Consider the following 22,543-nt stretch of genomic DNA (forward strand, 5'->3'; position numbering starts at 1 on the left):
TATGTGAAAAACGTCGATAAAAAGTTCTTTTTTTTCTTTATCTCTCCCCGTTACTTTTTTCTTTACACTGATTACGTTTCCGGAGAATTCTGTAGATATGTACAAGTGTAAAATATCTTTGTCATAAAGTATACGAACTCTATCGCTCTATATATGTTCTCGCGTAAATACTCGTTGACCAACGATGAGGATTCCAAGGGTGTAAATGCCCTTTCATCGGTTTTACATCCTTGGCTAAATTCTCTTAAGGCCGATTGTAATAACTTTTTAGAAGTAAGCTCTCATCTCAATCTGAAATCACAAAAGAACATAACGGGGAAAATGATGCAAATAACTATTTTTACATTTATTGATCACGTTAATGTATCCTCACCCTCTTCTCGGGATCATCAAAAGGAAAATTTCAAAAATTCATATTGATCGTAAGGGATATGTCGAGACGCGAGATGTAAATCGTACCATTTTGAAATCGTAGCTTCCTAAGGGGATCGTCAATGAGCACGACATTGCATTATCTTATTAAAAAAAAAAAAAAAAAAAAAAAAGAAAAAGAAAGAAAAAAAAAACAAAAAGCAAAATTTTCGACTGCGTGTCTTTTCACGAGAAGTGGGATGCGGGATGCAGGAATATTTGACGTTCTTTTTTCTTTTTTTTTTTTTTTTTAAAAATTGAATTGGATCTAAGTAGTAGACTCTGTTCAGACTTGTAATGTATTCTCCTCTCTCACCACACTTCTGCCAATCACATTGATGGTATTGAATTGTCATCAATACCTCGGTGCCCACATTGTACCAATAACGCAACACTTTAACACACACGCACTCGTTCGCTTTAGTCTTCACGTTCACTCTCATCGCATTTTCTCTGGTTCTTCATTCTCTCCTCTTTTCTCTCTCTCTCTCTCTCTCTCTCTCTCTTACTCCCAGAAGCTACGGCTCGTCGACGGACGCGACTATAATACAAAGCAAGGGCACTTGATAAAATAACTTAGTTTTCTATTTCATAATTATCTATATATAACGTACATATATAAAACAAATTACGAGTAAAGAAATAATGATTGGGTCGGTATAGCGTTTCAGGGCTCTCTTATCTTAAAAATTTACTTTTCCTTCCTAACGTCATCTTTTTTCCCGCTGTCGCCTGATTAATTAATTAATTAATCCATCTAACATTTCGCGCAAAACTTGCTCTATACACACATTTGGATCCGCGCGCGCTCTCTTTCTCTCTCTCTCTTTCTCGCTCCCTCTGATGTTACAGAAAAAGGGGGGAGAAAAGAAAGGAGAGAGGGGGGAGAGAGAAAGAGAAGAAAAAAGGAGGAAGAGTGAAGGAGGAAAAACGTAATGCGTGACTTCATTACAGCGAATTTCAACATGGGATTTCAAACTATACACGCGTGAGAACGGGTTTTACAAGTGGTGATGATAGTGGTGGACTACGATCTTAATGTTTCCTTTTTTTTTTTTCACTTTGGGAGCACATCGCGACTCTCTCTCTTTCTCTTTCTCACACATACTCTCGCGATTCTCACTTCGCTCTCTATCGGACTATCGTTCCGGCATTATAGATAAAAGCCCACTCTCGTCTCAGAATAGGAACAACCAATCAAATCTCCTTCGTGTACTCGTGTCGTGTACGTGTTTCATATGTGGACGTGGATGCGCGTGTATGTTAATCGTTATTAGTCATGATACAGGTAATAATGTTAATATTCGAATAAAGTAACATGATGCGCGGCCGAGCATTCATGGAATGTCGAGACCAGCGCTGGAGGTCATGCGAGGATAGAGCCACCACAGTTGTCTTCCCACTGTCAATGCTTGTCGTCGTCTTCCTTTTTACACCATATATATATATATTATGTCGAATTTATTAGTTTATATATATATATATATATATATATATTTATATATATAGTATAAATATATACACTCACACTAATTTTAACAATCCTCTAGCGTTCGCTCATGCACACTAAAACGCCAGGAGAGAGAAACGTCATCTCCATGAAAGCGAGATGTTCCGATTGCTCCGATTGCTTTTTTTCTTGACTTCTTCCTACTTTTTTCTCCTAATCTTCGTTGCTTTCTTTGTCAATGTTATTTGTTTTCATCGAAAAAATTTGCATCGTTTTATTTATTTTACTTGCCGCTCTCGTGCGCTCTTTCTCTTTCTCTCTCTCTCTCTCTCTCTCTCTTACACACACATGTCTATTTTCCCCCCCTCCCCCCTTATTCTAGACGTCACTTTTAACTTGTAATGACTTATCACATGTTATTTTCACGTTCGCACGCTCGTTCGTTCTCTCTCGTTCTTTCATTTCTTTTAAACACTATTATCAAGTCATCGCACTGTTTGATACAAGGAACGATAATACAATTGAATATTTACGAACACAACATTGTTTCTTGTCATGCTGAATAATGTGGCGTGGCTTGTAGAAAGACGCAAGCTTCTGGACTTGCGGGTGACCAGTCTCGCATCTCTCTTGCAATGTCCTATGTAATCGATTCTGTAAGTATAGTTGTGATGGTGTGGTGATGACGGTGGTAGTGTGGTAATAGTTGTGATGGTTGTGGTAGTTTGTAATGATGGTGATGATGATGATGGTAGTGGTGGTGATAGTAGTGGTGATGGTAGTGGTAGTGATGGTAATGGGTGGTGACGAGTGGTGACGATGATAGTATCCGGTTTTTAGTATTTACAATTGGTTATAGCAATCATTATTTCCCTAAGATGGTGTACACAGTCCAAGCGCTCAAGATTTGGCATGTATTGGTATATATCGAGGATTTTGTCTTTAGTCCTTCCTCTCCACTACGAACTGCTCGACGCGTTCATACCACTAAACATGCCGATATTGAACGAGCTTTGCTGCTGCTGCTGGATCTGTTGTTGCTGTTGCTGTTGCTGGCTGTTCGCTTGGCGGCCATGTTTTGGCACTGGGGGTTGCAGGTATTCGTGTCTAGCTAGTGTCAGTACGTCTATACGCTCCTCCTTCCTGTATGCTAGGCAACTTCTTATGAAACTCTGCAACGACAAATCATTCCGTTGTAATAAAATAGTTGTCGATATTAATTCTCATCTATTTCTCATTTATTTTCACTGGCAGACATTACCTTTGCTTCGTTGCTAACGGTTGGTTTATTCGCAAACTGAACTTCGGTGGCTTTCAATATCGTATTCTCCTCTAAAATGGTAGCTTGCGATTGATTGTGACCGAAAGGCTGAAAGAAATTTTTATTTAAAAAAAATGAACGCTTTTTATATTTTTATACTTTTTATGCTCACAAACGAATAAGTAAAATTTCACGGAATATGTTATAATATATACCTTTTTACCATATAGGCATTGATAAAATATAACTCCTACACTCCATACGTCAACCTTGGACGATATTTTAGGAGGATTTTTACCAATAACGAAGCATTCAGGAGGTAGATACCTATAATAAATAAATAAATATTAATTTGTAATCTTCTGTAATATCACAATAATAATAATAATAATAATAATAATAATAATTCACAATTAACGTAACAAAATCATTTGAGAAAAAAATACATACCAATAAGTACCCGCTCCCTGGGACGTTAGATCCATTCCATGATCTGGATTATAATTCTCCTCATCCATGACTTTACTTAAACCAAAGTCCGTGATTTTTATTTCGCCGCACACATTGCCTTCAGTTAATAAAATGTTACCTGCAAACGAAAACATTAAGTGATAAAATTATACAATTTAAAGCGTATAAACATTTTTCATCATAAAATTCCGCAGAAATATATATTCTGATAATTAGATCCGTAACAAATTTACCTGGTTTCAGATCGTAATGTATAACTGGGGGTTTTATTTCATTGAGGTATTTTAATGCCGATACAACTTGCATAACAATAGATCTCGCTTCTCTCTCAGGAATAGTCTTATGCTGCAATGAAATGTTTACGACATGGATTAAAAATAATAAAAATACGAAAATATTTATGATTATTGTTAAAATGAGAAACTCGCGTGAAATAAATATAAGATTAAATATTTACCTGCTTGAGGTAAAAATCTAAATCATGGCCATCACAATATTCCAGAACAGTACAAAAGGAATTGGCATCAATTTCAAATACATCGTATAATTTTACGACTCTGGGATGATCTAGTGCTTTGTGTATATTATATTCTCGCAATGCATGCCTATTATAACAAAAAAGAATAGAAACATTCCTTCTTGAAAGGAACAAAAGTATGTCGTTATTAAAGTATTAATTATCATAAATTATCAATTATCAATTATAATATAAATAAGTTAATATCGATATAAATTGAAATTAAAAAAACTTACTTTATATAATTAGCCTTCTTGTCTTCTTTCCAGTCTTTATTTAATTGATGCACCTTACAAGCCACGTACCGTTGCTCTTTTAAGTCAAATGCCTGTATGAAAAGAATCATGATATAAAGAAAAGTAAACAAATAAATAAAATGTTTTTGTACTAAATACAGTTAACGAAAGTGATAAACGAGAATATCTTGTCACCTTATGCACTTCGCTGAAACCGCCCTTCCCTAATAACATTAATAAGAGATAACGCTCATTCAGAACAGGATGGGAGTTAAATCTCGATTGGTCCTCGTTGTGAATACGCTTTAGCTCCCTAATGTGTAAATTTCGCTCCCTTTCAAGTTTTTCCATTTCTAATTGCAAGTCCGCGTCTTCCTTTTTCAACGCGCTTTGTCTTAACTGCGGACACACATTAATGCGAAATTTAAGAATGAAGAAAAATCGAACATTTAAGGAGAAATATGATCGCGGGATGTTATGATACCTTGAGTATTTCGTCAGCTTCATAATACTCCTGCCACGTATACGACCCAGGTACTGCATCTGGCTTCAAAAACGTCGCCTCGGTGCCGTTGTGCAGGGAGGGTTGCGGTTGACTACGTTTCCTGCCAGTCTCACTATTCGACGGCCTTTTCTTGAGTAGCAGCTTCTTCTGCTTGTCGATTTCCTCCCGTTCTGTCGCTATTTCCTCTTGCCGCCGTGCAAGCTCGTGAAATGCATAACCGTCGGTCCAGTTCTCTTGAAAGGTCGCACCCACCCTCTGCGTCACGAACTGGCCCAACCTCAGTCTATTTTGCATACACTTCTGCCTAGCCTCCTTTTTTTCTATGTTTGATTTTTCTTTTAATAACTTCTTTACAACGTCTATACACTTATTTATATGTGATTTGTGCTGCTCAATCACTTTCTGTTGATTAGCCATTTGATGCCTAAGTTCGTCCGTTGTCTGTAATAAAGAGGTTCAAAGAACAGATCTAGATTAATTTACCATCATCAAGCCGACACATGAGATAGCTCGTCATAGCTTAGATTCAATTTCAAGTAAGAATGACAGGATATTTCCACAAACTGATTATTAGTTGATCACTTATATGATTGCACTTACCCTATTTAATTCATCAATTTTGTTGTTACGTAATTCTAAGTCCGAAGAGGCTTGAGTTTCGAATTCCTGTATCCTCTGGCAAGTAAGTTCTGTCTGGAATGCAATTTATGTAATTTTTATGATAAACAAAATATATTATCGTAACATCTGATACATTTGTCAGCATTGCTCGAAAATACCGGATACCTTGCTACACGCAGAAAGAGCATAGTGTAAAAAAAAATAATTTCTTAAATACAAAGTTGCACGTCTATATTTGGTGTTCTAATAACTATCTGTTTTAATTACATAACATAATCGCTTCTATGTTTCACTACGACATATGACTTTTTCTTTATTGTAGAAAATAAACTAGTGAGTTAAACTCAGGTAACGCGAATAAACCCTAGATAGAACTGAGGGTCACACAGGCAGCAAGGAAAACACCAAAAATGTACGCATGTGTTAAATGCTCATATAAATATATAACCCCAACAAAATTCTTAATAGATTTTATCTTAAAACGGTTAAACAATATTGGACTCATTAGAACTCAAACGCAATGTTCAATGAATCCTAAGAAATAAAGATATACTAAAGCAATAAAATATGCCTTTAACAATGCTCGTCCGTGCTTGAGCGATAAATACAGTCAGATTTTTTTTATTTTCAAAAGTATCGAAGATACAAGTATCTTACAACAAAAACGAGTGGCACTACAAGATAGCCTGTATTTATACAATAACAAATGTATACAGTGCTACAATTCGGCCAAAAATTAGCTCATCTTACTGCAAACATTTGACAAGAAATGCCCATCATGAGATTGCAATGTAAAGATCTTAATCTATCTGTAGTGCATAAAATATGTCACGTTATAAAATGTTACAAAGTACTCTGAAATAAATCGAATTAATTTCTATAGTAACTTTTATCATTCTGTTATTATTGTATGTCATATTGATCTTATTATTTTGTTTCTTCATAAGAGATTAATTGAAAATAATTTTTTGTGAAAATGATACTCATATAGAAATTTTTTATTGGTCAATTTCATATCAATGTATTTCGATAAAAAATAACAATGATAATTTTGTTATTACCTACCTATTGTACAATAATAAAAATTGCTGTATTTTGCTAAAATATCGATAATACAAGAGATTCTCGAATTTAAACTTACATATCTCTATCACAAATTGCCTATCATTGCAGTTAATATAAACTGTGGGTCGTTTCTTATAAAATGCTTGCAGATATTACCGAATTTTGCTTACATTTGGGGTGTTAGTCTTCGCTTGCCTGACCTGGCTTGTCCTATTGAGGTTGGTAGGCCTTACCTGCACCTGCTTGCTGACCATCGAGCCTACAGGTTGCGACGAAGCTGGTGGTGGAGGCGGTGGAGGTTGAGGATGAGGTCTCGGTGGCTGCATCAGCGAAGAGAATTCAGCCACCGAAGAATTAGGTGTCGTTACTTGTGGTGAAAGTAACTGTTGAGGCGATGGCGGATACTGTTAGCAGAGAAATATACATTATGTATGGATCATATAAAAAAATGTTTCAATATATTTCTCTATATCTGACATCCATGCTAATTCTTACCATAGGATAACCCTGTTGAGGAGAAGGGCTCTTGGCTCCACCATGCCGAATAGGACTATTGCCCAGATGATGTTTTGGAAAATACTCATTGATTTTCTTATTATCAAGAGCAGCAACTGACCTAGGACCCTTACTTGCTACAGAGCCACCTGCGACACCTCCACCCCCATCATCGGCTTTACGTTTTCTTTTCCTCTCAGAAGGAGTCCGTGGTACTTTTTCTGGAGTGTTTGCATCCACCTCCTTATCACTATGCGATGAGCCTGCAGAATTATAACCCATCAGAATGATCAGTCATAAAGATATCTTTAAATATCAATTTTAGTATAAAGAATTTCCAGAGATCAGTGAATCGCTTATTTATTGTGGAATATTTGAGAAAAGGACTTTCTCAGATGCACAAAATCTTATCTTCGAGACAAACTAGTTGCCCAAAGGACCAGAATGTGCAGAAAGTTATGCTTATACCAAGATATATTATTCGTGTGCTTATTTGCAAAATGAGAATCTGACTTACCAGTGCTCATGTTCGAGTCTTGACTATGAACTGTCTGACCAGAGTTTACGGTTGTTTGGGGTGCCATCTGAATTTGTGACCCAGCAGACATCTGAAAGCAAAAGACGAGTGTAAAATATACTGCGAACTTGGATGCACGACGAACAGAATGATTATGAGAGAAAAAAAAACAATGCAACGAACCAAATAGTGGCGGACTAGAGTCACGAGCAGCGCCTGTGCGATTCAACCGTTATTGAGAGTAAGGCACGTCGCCGCCACATAGTAATGACGAAGTCGGTACGTCGAAGCGAAGTGGCGTGCGAGACCAACTATGAACGACAGCGATGACAACGACGGCAATGAGAACGAGACCGATGAATACGAGGCACGGCGCCGCGAGAGAGAGGTTACACTTTGCGAACGACGAAAACCGGCGTAAGACGCTATGGATCGAAAGAATCTCGTGTTGTTAAAAAGACACAATTTACTCTAGGCGGAACAAACCTGGAAGGATAGAGAAAGACTTATGGAACGAAGAAAAGAGAGGGATGAGGGGAGGGACGAGGGGCGCCGAACGATACGAGGAGGGGCGCGGAAGGAGAAACGCGAGCGAACGAACGAGAAAGAGAGAGAGAGCGTATATGTGTACGAGAGAGTGCATGAGAGAAAAAGAGAAAAGAATGGTAGCGGGCAAAAGAGAGAAACGCGCATGAGGCAAGAGAGACAGAGTAAGAACAGAAAGAGAGGAGAAAGAGAGATAGACCGACACCTTCCAGGACGACCTATGGAGTCCCATAGCAATCGCGCTTGTCCGGGAACGATTGGCGGTGTGTCAACGGCAAGCGGAATTTTCACGCGCGGTCCTGCCGCGAGTGGCGGCGGCGGCGTGCAAGGGAAATGTTCGATATACGTTTAGAGCTAGAGGAATCACGACAAAATGGAGGACCTTAGAACAGCGGGGAGGTTGGCGGGCGGGCGGGCAGGCAAGGCGGATGGACGAGCGGGAAGAAAGAGGGGCGAGCGAGGGAAGGAGCGGAAGGGCGACGGAGGTTCTAAGGGGCAACGAGCGTGCGAGAGACGGGGCGGGAAGAGAGGGCGGGCGAACGAGTGGCGATGGCACGGGAGGGGATCAGGAGGAAGGTTAGGGTAGAGGGCGCGGGGTAAGAGGTAAGAACTTGACGGCGCGTACGATTCGAGAAGTGCATGGGCGATGATCGGGAACCGCGGTCGCGCACCGCGAGGGGGCAGTTTTATTCACTGCGTTGCGCTTCTGAACTCCCTACGGTACGAGGCCGAGGCCTCGGTTAACTCGGCTTTCGTGTCGCGCATATTTTCGTAAGCGGCGGCCGCGGCCGCGGCCGCCGATGGCAACGGCGTTGGCGAAGCCAAAAGAGAGAGAGAGAAGAGAGACATGAGGCTCTCTCCGCCGAACGCTGTACCTCTTCGATTAACAGCACCGATAAGCGAGAGAAGAGAGCGACGACACGCTACGTCATTCCGGCCAGCGGCGCGGCGCGGCGTGTGACGTCGTCGCGCGGGCGCTGCGCGTCCCGCGTAGCGATAAATTACGCACCTACGCGCGCGTCACCTTCCCTCTTCCTCTTTGCCTATTTTTTCTCTCGCTCCCATTGCTCCATACGACACGCCGCGTCAGCACTCTCGTATCCGTCTCACCCGCGAATTAATACCACCGATACCCGTCACCAATCCGTCGTCATAAAATTAAACGAGAAGTTAGACACGTTTACTTGTGCAGTTGAAATAACAAAAAGTATTATCCATATAATTAAATATTACTCTCTGTTTAATAATTTTTCTCTTATTGGAAAAATCGTGAGAATTATTTAAAAAGATTTCTACATTTTGAATATCGCGCGAATTATCGGTACACACTGAAGTTGGCAAGAGCAATGGCTTACCCATTCTCGTTTTGTCGTGAATCGCCGAAAAATCTAGTCTGTTCCAATTGATCCGATTAGTTACGCACTTCTTACCGCGCGTCACTTTGCACAGCGATCTACTTAGATTGATGATGCTTTTATTTTCGTCGTGGCACTATTCTGAGAGACTGTTTTATCTTATTTATATCTCGGTGCGACTAAGAGAAAGAAAGTGCACGCGACTTAGGGCTCCTGCACACACTTTCCGTAACCGTAAAACATTATTTTTGAACTCTTAGTTCTGATTGGCTAATTTTTATGATACGTCTTACAGTTACGGTTACGAAAAGTGTGTACGGAAGCCCGAGGAGCGAGTTTCTTTCATGCGTGGAGGAGAAAATATTGCTTTAGTCTACCGTATTGAAATGTTGAAATTAATTTTTTTGCGATAAATTCGTTCGACAAAAATAATTAGTTTGTCAATGGTGACTGATACTTATCTTATTTTTTTACTTTTATAATCTTACAAGACGTATGTGTTTGAGCGATATGACCATCGAGATCGATTACAAGAGATACAAGGGAACGTAACGTCTTACGTTGAAAACTCACGCTAGGCTATTATGAAGAAGTAAACGCAATCTTTTTTTCGTCGATGACATGTCGACCGCCATGACAATCGATACATCTGACGTTTGACACAAAAATAAAAAGACAGTTATCAGGCTGCTCTTTGCTTTGATGAAGTGAATTGCCATGTTCACGAAATGTTGGCGTTTAATAATATATCATGATGATGACACACGAATTAATATTCATAAATATATTAACTTTTCTGAAGAGAGAAACAGCTCATCGAATTCACTGGGTCGATATAGTCATTGTATATACATATATACAATGTAAATAAAAACAAGAGAAAATAAGAGTCTAATTCGCAATGTAAATATTGTATATACTTTGTATATTCATAATCTTGTATCTTATTCCCCTAGCCCGTAATTCGCGCCGTTCCGCAGGTACCCCGGTCACGTGACCAGTAGTACAATTGTGCCTCTCGACCTCGACTATGCGACAACGAGATGCTCGATCCCGTACGGATTCCTCGCGCATCGCGCACGACCGGCACGAACAAATTCACCGCGGGAGAGGACAGCAAACTTCCTTATCGATGGATCAGTGGCCGTGCCCGGAACTGGGCTAGAGAGCCGGCGGAGAGAAAGAGAAGAGAGAGACGACGAATCTCGTCTCTTACACATCGCTGTCGGTGCGATCCGCCGTCGAGACGGATTGCATCGTGCGTGTGTACGAACGCGCGCAACTTGGTGTCGTGTATATATTATATTATATTATATTATATTATATTATATTATATTATATTATATTATATTATATTATATTATATTATATTATATATATATATATATATATATATATATATATATGTATATAAAATTAATATAATAATACACACAATATATACGTGTATTATACACATTATATACGTATGTGTATGTATACACGTATGTACGCATAAACGTATATGGAGCGATTCGTGCATAGGTACGGCATATATAAATACGTACGTGCAAACCCAGTAAATCGGGACATGTAGGACTTTATAGTGCACGTCTGTAACCCTGGCGACCTGCCCCTGGCGTGGCCATAACCGCGAGGTCGGTCTGTTCACATTACGAATCGTAGTCGGGCGATACGTAAGGCCGAGCCGTGTCTCGTAGCACGTTTGTACATCTACGAGAGGTACTCCTTCTCTCTTTTTCCCACTCTCTCGTTCGCCGTCTCTCTCGCACTTTGCCGCACGAGGTCCGTTCACTCCGTTTCTTCCTGGATACGCTCGTAAATGTTGGCGTGCGGCTGGCGCGCCGGGTAAACAGCGGAGACGGTAGCATCAGCAGCAGCAGCAGCACAAGCAACGGCGATGGTGACAACGGCAACAGCAACGGCAACCGCACCGAGTAACGTCAATGGTTACGGCAAACGGCATCGCGCGTACGCGTTCTCTCTCTTTCTCTCTTTCGCTTTTTCTTTTTTTTTCCGTACACGGAGCGAGAACCCGAGCCAAAAACCCGGCGCGCGTGGACTCGCCTAATCGAAACGGAACTGGAACTGTCCGACCACCGTGCCGCCGCCGCTCTCGCATACTACTACCTAGCTCCGAGGTTTCTCTCTCTCTCTCTCTCTCTCTCTTTCTCTTTCCGTTCTCTCGTCCCTCCGTCCCACTCCTTCTCTTCTCTCTACCGCTATTTCTCTTTCTTTCTCTCACTCCCTCTCTCTCTTTCTTTCCCTTTCTCTCTTTCTCGCTCCTCTCTATGTACGGCAAATGAGCGACGCGCGAGATTCCGAGATGCGGCAAAAGGTGCAACCTCCCCCCACTTCTCCCCGCGGTGCCACTACCACCCCGCATCACACAACAGAGTCGGAGAGAAAGAGGGACACTTTGGTAAAGTGCACAAGCGAACGAGAGAGGAAAGAGAGAAAGAGAGAGAGAGAGAGAGAAACAGCAGCGAGAGAGAAAGAGGGGTGGAAACGCGGAGAGCAGGCGGGCGGGGGAGCGAGCTGGGGGGGGGGGGCAGACGTTGGCGAGCTTGGATGAAGGAGAGGGATGGACGACGGGATAAGATAGAAAGAGAGCCGTTCGTGACTGACAGAGACAGAGATCCGTGGGGGGTAGCGGCGAGCAGTTGAGCCACAGGGTGCGGGAGTTTGAAGGGGAGGAGGGAATACGACGGGGGATAGGGAGAGAGAGAGGAGGGAGGCATATGAGACATTCCTTCAGTGAACGGGTCGACCGAGTGTGAGTGCAAGCGAGCCGGTAAAATCGATGTGGCGAAGTGTAGTTGTGCCGCTACAGCGTGCGAAGGGTGCCTCTACTCTGTTGTACCTTTCTCGCTCTGCCCCTCTTTTCCCTCTACTATGACTACCCCTTCATCCTCCCTCCCTCACTCTATCCTTCATTCCCCTTCGCCCCGCTGAGATACATTTCCCGTGTGTGATCCGCGGTTCCGCCTTGCGGCGTTACTTTGCGCGCCGCTGTTGTATCTCGGGCCGGAGAGAAGTAGGCAGTCGAATTAACGAATGACGCTCCTTTTTTGTCATTGCATTTATACCGCGAGAAAAGAGAGAAAACCTCTTTTCCATTGCACCACCCGTAAATAAAATTTTATGGAAAATAGTACGAGCTAGCCAGAACTCGGCTGTGATATCCGAAGTGATAATATCCAAATGTCTACACCGTCTGAATTTCGAAAATTCGAACATTTCGAATTTCGAACATTTGAGAGTATTTACAACTTTGAGGCATGTAATAATAAACGCAAAGAATTTGAAGCTACGATAGATTTAAAAATCATATACATCGTGCTACGTATAAATTCTGAGTTACAATCTGTGGATTAAGATGAAAGAAAATATTGAAAAGAATTATATAATAGCATTTGTCGTATGTCTGTATGCATGTGTGAGAGAGCGAGAAATAATGATTTTAATTTAATAATTTATATATTATTTTATTACGTAGAGTGGTTCGTAAACACGGAAAAACAAGAGAATTTTATTTTAGTTTTAAAGCTTTTAATAGCAATCATATAAGATTTATATCAAAAATGCCAATATAAGAAATTAAAAGAATTTTATTCTTGTAAATATTTAAATATTTAAATTAATAATACTTGCATACCATCATATATATAATATAAATTGATGTAAGTTGGTAGAATGTAAATGATAGTAAATTTTGTTGCTTTTAAAGTTAAGATTCAATATGGCCGCAGCGAAGGAGACCCTTGAAGATACATACATGTGTATATTTGTATTAATGTCAGTTCGAGTATAGTAGACAATCAAGTATATTTTATATATCATGACTTAGAAAGACTATATAACTGTAAATGTGACGTTAAGTAGAAGTACGTGCCATGAAAAGAAGCTACGTACTGGACGATCCAAATGCTTCTGTTAATAGATATTCCGTTCCTTTGGAATAGCAGTGCCCCTTTAATGTACGAAAAATTGATGTAACAAAAAAATCCAACTTTACGCAATCTGTCAGAAGTCAATTTAATGAACATTACACAATGTTTACATACACGGAGATATTTTGAATAAAAATTCAAAAATTTTAAAATTGGAGTCCAAATCAAATAACGATACGATATTATAGGAAAACTATTATAAAGAAAAGCATTAATAATGTAACTTTATGTATGTATACTTATGATGTTCGGTTTTATGACGATACGTTTTTTTTGAAAATGCGCCCTCGCAGTGGTTCCGCTCGTTACGTCCCTGTGAGATACGTCCGTGCCGACGCGTGCTTCGGCTGTGCGAGGGCGTATTAGCAAGAGAGATGCAAAGGCCGAACAGTGGAGGGGTAAAGGAGACAGGGGAAGGGGCGGAGGGAGTAGAGGGGAGACGTACAAGAAAACGGAACACGGTGGAACGGACGAACATAACAGGTCGAGCGACCGCGCAAGTTTGAGCTGTGCTCCGTATTCCGTCGAAGTTGAAGATCCGAAACGGATTTTATACAAAAATATATATCCGAGTATCCCAGTCAATATTTATATTGAAAAGCAAGTGAAAGATATGTTCGTGCACAAGTTGAATCCCCGTGTGTTAAAAAAATTGCAACGAAAATAACTTACAATGCTCGCGAAGCGAGTGTACGAGCGAGTGTGATCAAGAAATTTCACGGATAAACGAAGAATTAAATAAGCGAGCGATTTCGAATAAATATATCGATAGAATTGATTTGGATTGAATTGTAATCGTAATATGAAACGTAAGCTTTCTTTTGAAAAACAAAATATGAAGAAACGGTGTACGAGTCGGAAGATTCGTCGGTTACAGCGACAATAATTTTTATACCGATTGGTAATCGGTATAAAATGATTATTTGCATGTGATAACAGGCCTGTTCTTATGTGATAACTGTTACGTGACTGGATGACTAGTTTCCCAGGAATGTGCGTGACAATACGACACCATTGGTGCAAACAATTCCCTATTCTATATCATGAATCCGCGAACGGTGACGCGATGTTATTCACGATTATCAGGAAATGACGCTATATGCGTAAAAAGTAACCAATGATAGCGCCATTTTACGTCATGTAGTGCCATAAGAACTCCAAGTCAGCGGATTGGCTGTTTCCTCTCTGACAGGTTACGATCATTTACAATGTTGCGACAGAATGACATTTCAATCTTCACAGTGATCTGCGCCGTGACATTCGGTATTTTGTTGCCGTTGTTCTGTGTATCACATAAGATAACGATAAACGAAAAAGAATCTTAAAAAAAGAGATGATAGTGAAAATTCGAATCATTCGGACAACAGCATTCACAATCTTCATTACAGTGTTGTCAATCTAAAAAATTAATTAAAAGCGACAAAAATATTCACATTTAATTAATTTTTTAGATTGACTCTATCGTTCATTTATTTCATGAAAATGCTATAAAATTTGCGAAAGTAATGATTCTGTAGATCAATCGAAAAGACGAGAAATGCGGTTTGATGGAAATCGCGTGAGCGATTGTCGGCACGAAGTTTGCGGCGAAATGAATCGCCATTGCATATGACGGGCCGTTAGGTAGATTTTCAACGACGATTGCAAGGAGCGACTGGGTGGCACAGGGACTTTTCTTCCTCCCCTCCCCTATCTTTTCCTCGCCCGATCCATTTTTCTTGCTTGCACCCCTTTCTCCATTATTGATACGGGACGGAGCCGTAGAGCAACGTCGCGGCGTTTCGGAGCCACGACAACGTCGCAGCAGGTTTCTCTCTTCCTTTTCGGAAGTCTGCCTGTTCTCTCTCCCTTAACCCCTTCCTCCCACCGACCCCCTTCCCCTTCAGGCATGAGTTCCATGGGAAAATGAGCGCGATCGTTTCCGTACGATGGCGTTCACGTCGGTGTGTCGAATGCGAACGTAGGTGTGATTTCGTAAATTTCGTGCCGCTATGGCACTCGACGTGGAATCGATATAAATCCGCATTGCCAACATATACATATTGATAAGATGTCATTCTCTTATGTTTGAGATTAAATGCCATTAAGAGCGCATTCCGTTTACTTATAATAACACGTTTTCAGTATAATAATAAAGAACATTACGCAATAAAATAAGACAGAGAGAGAAAGAGAGAGAGAGAGAGAGAGAGAGAGAGAGAGAGAGAATGTATTTGAGATTTAAAATTATATGTGCTAAGAAAAAGTGATTAATGTACCGGTGTAGCTTAACAGAATAATCAATTCTACTTTGAATGATTTGTTACTTCATGACTTGTTACTTATTCATGTTGAGGCATATGTGTATCTTGAGAAAGATATTCTTTAATTAATATATGTACATTAATCAAACTGAACATTGGACAGAATAATATTAAACATATTAAAAATTGTAACAAAATGAATAAATTTTTGATTCTTTTATAAAAAAAAGATCATGTTAGCTAAATATAATGTAATAAATACCTTATTGAAAATATTAAGTCAATTTTTCGAAAATCGAAAGTGCAAATCACTCAAATATGTATTATAGAATAAGTTAAGATAAAAACACTCCGAAAAAAATAACGTACAAAGAAACAAATTTGGCAAAAAATAAAACAAATTTTCAATCGATTAAAAAAGAAATCATTATTTTCCATTTCTTATGAATCATATTGAATAGAAAACAACTTACCTAGATAGAAATACAAGATATAAATTTTAAAAAATCCTACCAAATTATATAAAATCCGCTAATAAAAACGATATACAAAATGAGACACGTCGAAAAGGGCATTTAGTCGCTCTCGGTAACAAGAAACGACCGCGGCGTCTCGAGTGCGCGGCCTCCTAGACCTTGCAATGCCGCCGCTACTCGATCGTAGAAAACACCGTCGGTGTGGCGACGGCGGTGGCGGCAAGAGGCACGGCTGTCTGACGTGACGGCAACACAGCGGAGCTCCCCCTCTACACCCCTACTTTGTGGCAGAATCGCGCGCGGATTCTCCCTACCACGCGCCGTTTCACTCCCCCCCAACGGGCTTCCCCCCCAATAAGTCGCACACTCATTAGCCCAGTCGCGCGCGACTTCCCCTTCTCCTCTCTACCCGCAGCGTGCACGTCGCCGAGCGATCAGCTGGTCGGCCACGCGGCGTTGCCTCGTTGTCTTGGCTTGCGCCATGCGCGCCGCATCGCCACGCGGTTTTCTGTGTACGTCGCTTCGGCGAGAGGACCGGCACAGCGGGCGGAGAGGTGGCGCGTGTATATATGTATGTATATGTGCGCGCGCGCACGGTATACTCACAAGAGGTTAGATGCAACCCGGCGCCCCGTGTAAACGGCGCGGCGGCCGACACGGTGCAAGGACGCGCTCGCGGCCGAATTAAGCCGCATTCACACGGTGTAACCGTTAAGCACTGTATTTTATGAATTAAAATTGGGAGAAAAAAAATGTAACTTAACACACTAAAGGATCGCGAGATTTATTTTACCGGTGTTAGAATATCGAAAATTGAATTGTAAAATTTCCATAAATCTTTCGAAGGAAAATGGAGCACGAAGGGGAAAAGACACGCAGCATGTTTCATAGAAGTCATTATACGTTTGCTAATTGATGATCTAGCGAACGGCCAAACGATAAAAATGCTTATTGTGAAAGTTACGACATAACCGCGCGGATCTAGTTGGCAGGTCAACGGCATGGCGATAGTTCCTACCAACGAGAGAAGCGGAGGAAATGTTCACGTTAAAAATACTGGTCGCCGAAATCTGAAGAATGATAAATAGATCATTAGGATAAATATTCCATCGACCTTGGATGCTGATTTATCGATCTCATAACTAGTTCTTTTTCTCTTATTTTTCTTTCTCGTGATATCGAACGATTTAATGATTTAAAATGGCGCAACAACATCTCGCTTGGTTACTATCGCCCTCAATCGCAAGAATCTCATTTTCCATTCCTGAAATCAAATTATCAGCGTGTCTCACTCAGGCTTGATTTGTGGTGTCGATAAAAATTCTAAAACGTAAAAAAAATCAGACGGTGAATCATCCTAATTCCAATCTTATATTTTATCCCACGCGTCTTCGGTGTCAACGACGAAAAAGTTTCAAACTCTCACGAGAGTCAGTCAGTCAGTTCGCTCAGCGAAATCGCGCATCTGCGCGATAAAATAGTACAGTCACAACGAAACGGTATCTATTCTGAGAACAATAGCGGCCGTTTTTAGCAGCGATTTCGGGGCGAGAACAAGGTTATGCGCAAGAACGTAATCGAGTCATCGTTCGCTCTCGCGTTAAAAAGAAGCGCGAGCGTAGGAAGCGACGAGCGGTGGAACGAAATATCGACACTTCGATACTATCAGCGTGTATCGTAGGCATTCCTACTTACGATGACGAGCGGATGTTTACCGAGAACGGCCGATCCTTGTAACCGAGCGTACGAAAATCGCCGATCGCGCGCACCGAGCCCCGCCGATCGTCGCCGACGACGGTCGGCACTGGCGGGTGTGCGACGAGCACGCTCATTGTGAAAGTTACGACATAACCGCGCGGACTACTCCCGCAGGTCAACAGCGTGCGCGCGATACGATCTCTCCCTCTCTCCCTTCCTCCCACCCTCTCTTTCTCGCTTTTTTTCTCTTTTTTGCGCTCTCCGTCTTGGACGGCGCACATTAAGCTGGTCGCGAAGCGTAGCGCAGATTCTGGTTCTCCGTTAAGGCCAGTTTACACTGTCTGCAACATCGCAAATTTTTTCTCGCGAATTAAACGATGGGTATAACGAGTTTGTCATTCAAGACATATAGCATGACACTGCTATAATGTGTAAGGAAAAAAAAAAAATTACATGTCACAGATGCAAATGAATTTGTATATAAAAAGTAAATATAAATATGAATGAAATTGTATGATAACTCTTAAAGGCTTGACTTGATTGAAATGTAATACGGGGAGCAAAGAAAAAGATAAACGTTATAAGCAAATTAAAGGCTTTGTAAATTAAAGTGTAGTTATATGAAGGAAACTTTGTAAAGTCGAAACATTCCAAGAATACTAAACTTGTCACTTGTATGTACAAAATTGTTATTAATGTAACATCATTTGCTCGTCTAATTGACCTTTTTTTTCTCGATTTAAACGCTTTGGTTGAAGAAAAAATGGACAATCATGTCGTGGACGATCGCGCGCATCGCTCCCTCATTCTCGCTCCGTCTAAATTTTAACTTTCGTTTCTAGCTGCTGGTCCCGTGGACCAGCGTGATGTAAGTGACACAAGTAGATGACGTCGACAGGTGGAGCCCGCATGGAGTCTCCGGACACGTCGTCCGTCTAAGAATCGTAGCGTCCGGCGGCGGCGCTACGGTTAGCCTGTATAGCACACATTGTATCGCCTTTGTGGCCGCGTTTAAAGCTCCGTATCACGCGTAAGACGAATCTCCCGGCGAGCGACGGTGATCGGCGATGGCGACGGCGCGCATCGCGCCGGTTGTGCTCAACATTTCCATAAATCTCCTACGTTACGCAATGGCGTCGCGTGACATAGCTGTAGTGTGTTTGCCTCTACGCGTTTGTTCCATCGCGATCTCTCGGGTGCCTGTCAATGCTTTGTACCCAGAGATTCGGAGCGCCCGCGCACGCACGCACGCACGCACGCACGCACGCACGCACGCACGCACGCACGCACGCACGCACGCACGCACGCACGCACGCACGCACGCGCGCGCGCGCGCGCGCGCGCACACACACACACACACACACACACACACACAGGCGATTTATATTTTACATTATTCTACGATTTTCGCTCCTCTTCCACTCTCTCCTGCGGAGGAACAAAACACAAAAAATTTTAAAATCAAGCATCGAGCCATTAAGGAATGCCAAGCTACGGAGGAGAGCTCCCGCATGAACTCTTGTATTAGAAATGACGGTATTCGTAAATTATGGGGCACGATCTCTCGCAATCTCTCGCGCATCAAGACGGAGAGATGGAAATAAGGAAGGAATAATATTTTCTTACCAATTGTGTACACGTACGGGATATATCCCGAGATATATCGGAGTAAATCTTACGTAAAGCGGCTGTTCTCTCGTAAATAAAGCGAAACTTGCGAGAAGCGCGAGGGACTATTTCGAGACCGTCTCTTATCGGCGCGTCGTGTATTTACCGCGAACGACTGAATCGCCGTTGACTGAGAGATAAGGCTTATCGTCGCAGCGATGCAACATTGTCGACCGCGCTTATTATGACAGGGATCCGCGTACTGCGTGCGATTTCTCGGCGTAGCATGCATGACCGGCGCGCAGACGCGCGGCGTGTCGAAGAAGAAAAGAAAGAAGGAAGGGAAGGAAGGAAGGGAAGGAAGGGAAGGAAGGAAGGAAGGAAGGAAGGAAGGAAGGAAGGAACGAACGAACAAATGGGAAAGATGCGATCTTCTCGCATTCGACAATGCGCCCATGAAATATGTAGCTCGCGGTTGGGAGCCTCGAGTAACGTTTCTCAATCCGTTTCGGTATCCTCGGTGACCCTCTATCATGTGTATTCTATCGCGCGCGGAGGAAGATACGATCGGAAAACCTTTCGGCACGACCCTCATCCTTTCGTAAGTGTAACGCTTTTTTTTTTTAACATCTAGCGCCTTCTCTTCGTCTATCTACGCACGTTGTCGCGCGCGGCCTCTTCCGAAATAACGGGCGACCGGTCCTCGGTCCCTCAATGTGGCGGCGGCGTCGTCGACGCGATTCATTCTTTCGATGATTCATCCGTGCCGAGCGTCGAAAATAAATCGTACAAATTCGCCGTAAGGCTCGCGACCGCCGGCGGCGGCGGGCGATATAACAATCAGGGTGGGGCTCGGTGGTCGCACGGACATCGGGCAAACACTTAACGTAGGTAGATCAGTAACGATCGAAAGCCGGCTCTAGTTCCTGCACGTGGCACTAGGTGGTCGCCGGGAGCTCCCCGCTCAGGCGGCCAGAAAAAAGCGGATACGCCGCGCGGATGCTGCGTGCGTCCGACTTTATCCGCGGAGATGCGCGCAGGGCCCCGGGTGCATCTACAAGAGGCCCGGCGTAAGGGCACTGCGTATTGACCCCGAGATTATATACGTGGGTCTACGCGAGACAAGAGCCCGGCGACAACTTCAACTAGCTGACATTCTTGAGAATTTCTCGTCATTCAAAGTATTTGCCATTCAAAACAAGTAGATTTGAATTTTAATTTTAGAAATATATTCTAAATGAATATCTGTGGGATTCTGCTGGAAAAGAGTGCTCGTTGAAGAATATGCGTTTTTATCAGAGTTACATGTAAAAATATCCCAGAGAGAAAGAGAGAGAAAGAGAGAATTCATTACAAAATGTAGCGTTGAGTTTTAGCATAAATAACATGAAGCGACAAAAGTGAAGAGAGATGTAGGATACATTTACGACAAGATCAACATTTTGAAATGATTTGCAAAAAGGAACGTGTCTTTGGAATTCTTATTGCTGATATAGCGACATAAAACTATGATTTTTTTAAAATGTTTATTTGAAAAGAGAATTTTGGATAAAAAGCATCATAATTTAAAAAGAATTCCTTTCAAGTATTCACTTTTATGAATAACGATAAATGAAGAACTAATGATACTATTACTCGTCTACAATCAGTTATTACACCAAAGTCGCATTTAAAACATCACAGAATTTCAATTCCAGATATTCAAACTCATTTTCTGGAAAATCTTACTTTTTTAATTATATCTTAGCAAAATGAGCTAAGATCTATAAATGAATTAAGACTGATAATTTTACTAATTACCGCTTTCTTGTCGGTTTTCTATAATTACACTGCATAATTTTTTTTATTTCGTTTGCTTCAGTAAACATATTCTAAACACATTGATCACGTAACTAAAATTAACAGTAAAGTTGCATATCTAAAGTTGTATATCTGGTCATAACAGCGGCATCCTATTGGTTTATCCGCTGCTTTATCAGGTATATACAGTGGAAATGAAGAATTCGAATATTGTCTTTGTTTGTGTATGTGTATAACTTTTCACAACACAATTATTGTGGCATTCGTGCGTGTGCGTGTGTGCGCGCGCGCGCGCGCGCGCGCGCGTGTGTGTGTGTGTGGAGCATTCGTACATACATACACACGTACACACACATATGTGTGTATATACGAATACCACAATAATTGTTTTGTGAAAAGTGGCTGATTATATATATATATAATTGGTCAGAATTGAAAAATACCGATAAGTGTAGTTACGGGGATGATTGTTGCGTAGTCGTCATCGTCGTTCGTTCGCCTCCTTTTAAATGAATAAGATGAACAAGAAAATGATGAATGAACATTCATGCTATGAATCTAGTGCGGTCAACTCGATCAACGACCGGTTTTAACGAGCTGATTCAATGTTACAGGGATTCAATCTTAAAAAGAAAAGCCCCTCCCCCCCGTTCAGACATTAACACCTTCGGTAAAAATTCTCCTCATTTAAAAGAACATTCCTTCGAATCACAATTATAACTAATTATCAAGTTTATTACACCTACGCATAATACTAATGTAATGCCAAAGTCATTATAGTTCGCCGTTCTTATCATCGAGAATTTGCAAAATCCATAATGGTTTTTCTCGATCGTCTCGAATTAGAATATTTATTGAATTTCACGCGGGCTTTAAAATATTGACGATATGTCTCTTATCTAAAAACGTATGCTAAATACATCTTAAAATAGCTGCAGCTATAAATTAATACTCTCGTCATTAACTATGAAACGTGCACTCAAACCGAATGGATTTATTTTCTTTAATCTTTCAGTTCCTCTTTTTTTATCAGATTCGAACGCGAATCCTACCAATTCGTCAACGAATCTTGATATCACGTTATTTTTTTCTTCATTCGATTCGATTGTTCTTGCAGACTAACGCAGACTGACTTTAAACATCGACTATCTCGTTAAATAACACAGTAGTTTTTTTACGAAATAGAATGTTTCGTTATTTGATAAGAAAAATTAGATTATTCGGATGATACAGAACTAAAAACTAGAAACTTTGTAGCAGACATCACTCCGACTGAGCTAATCGATGATTCGATCGGAGCCATTCGCGATTTCAT

The 22,543-nt window shown here is 41.3% G+C and overlaps 1 protein-coding gene across 14 annotated transcripts in view; it reads right to left on the minus strand.

Annotated features, from left to right (window-relative positions):
* Positions 1-691: 691 nt before the first annotated feature.
* Tlk (Tousled-like kinase) overlaps positions 692-22,543 on the minus strand; it is a 45,767-nt gene continuing 23,915 nt past the window's right edge. For 9 of the 14 annotated variants that reach the window (XM_089083482.1, XM_011648196.3, XM_025219824.2 and 6 more), the window contains 13 exons: positions 7,550-7,640; positions 7,033-7,295; positions 6,708-6,941; positions 5,452-5,544; positions 4,831-5,292; positions 4,542-4,745; positions 4,347-4,438; positions 4,051-4,198; positions 3,827-3,938; positions 3,573-3,711; positions 3,338-3,449; positions 3,123-3,230; positions 692-3,033 (listed from right to left, as the gene is read on the minus strand). In XM_089083482.1, the coding sequence (XP_088939608.1) occupies positions 2,821-3,033; positions 3,123-3,230; positions 3,338-3,449; positions 3,573-3,711; positions 3,827-3,938; positions 4,051-4,198; positions 4,347-4,438; positions 4,542-4,745; positions 4,831-5,292; positions 5,452-5,544; positions 6,708-6,941; positions 7,033-7,295; positions 7,550-7,640 (2,271 nt within the window). In that variant the 3' untranslated portion in view covers positions 692-2,820. Of the gene's footprint in view, positions 3,034-3,122; positions 3,231-3,337; positions 3,450-3,572; positions 3,712-3,826; positions 3,939-4,050; positions 4,199-4,346; positions 4,439-4,541; positions 4,746-4,830; positions 5,293-5,451; positions 5,545-6,707; positions 6,942-7,032; positions 7,296-7,549; positions 7,641-7,732; positions 8,262-8,300; positions 8,616-10,997; positions 12,849-22,543 lie in introns of those variants that run through there. The other 5 variants (XM_011648203.3, XM_011648204.3, XM_011648199.3 and 2 more) reach the window with 5 other exon arrangements.

The sequence above is a fragment of the Pogonomyrmex barbatus genome, unplaced genomic scaffold, assembly GCF_055798465.1.
Source record: "Pogonomyrmex barbatus isolate J1 unplaced genomic scaffold, ASM5579846v1 scaffold7, whole genome shotgun sequence".
NCBI classification, from domain to species: Eukaryota; Metazoa; Arthropoda; class Insecta; order Hymenoptera; family Formicidae; genus Pogonomyrmex; species Pogonomyrmex barbatus.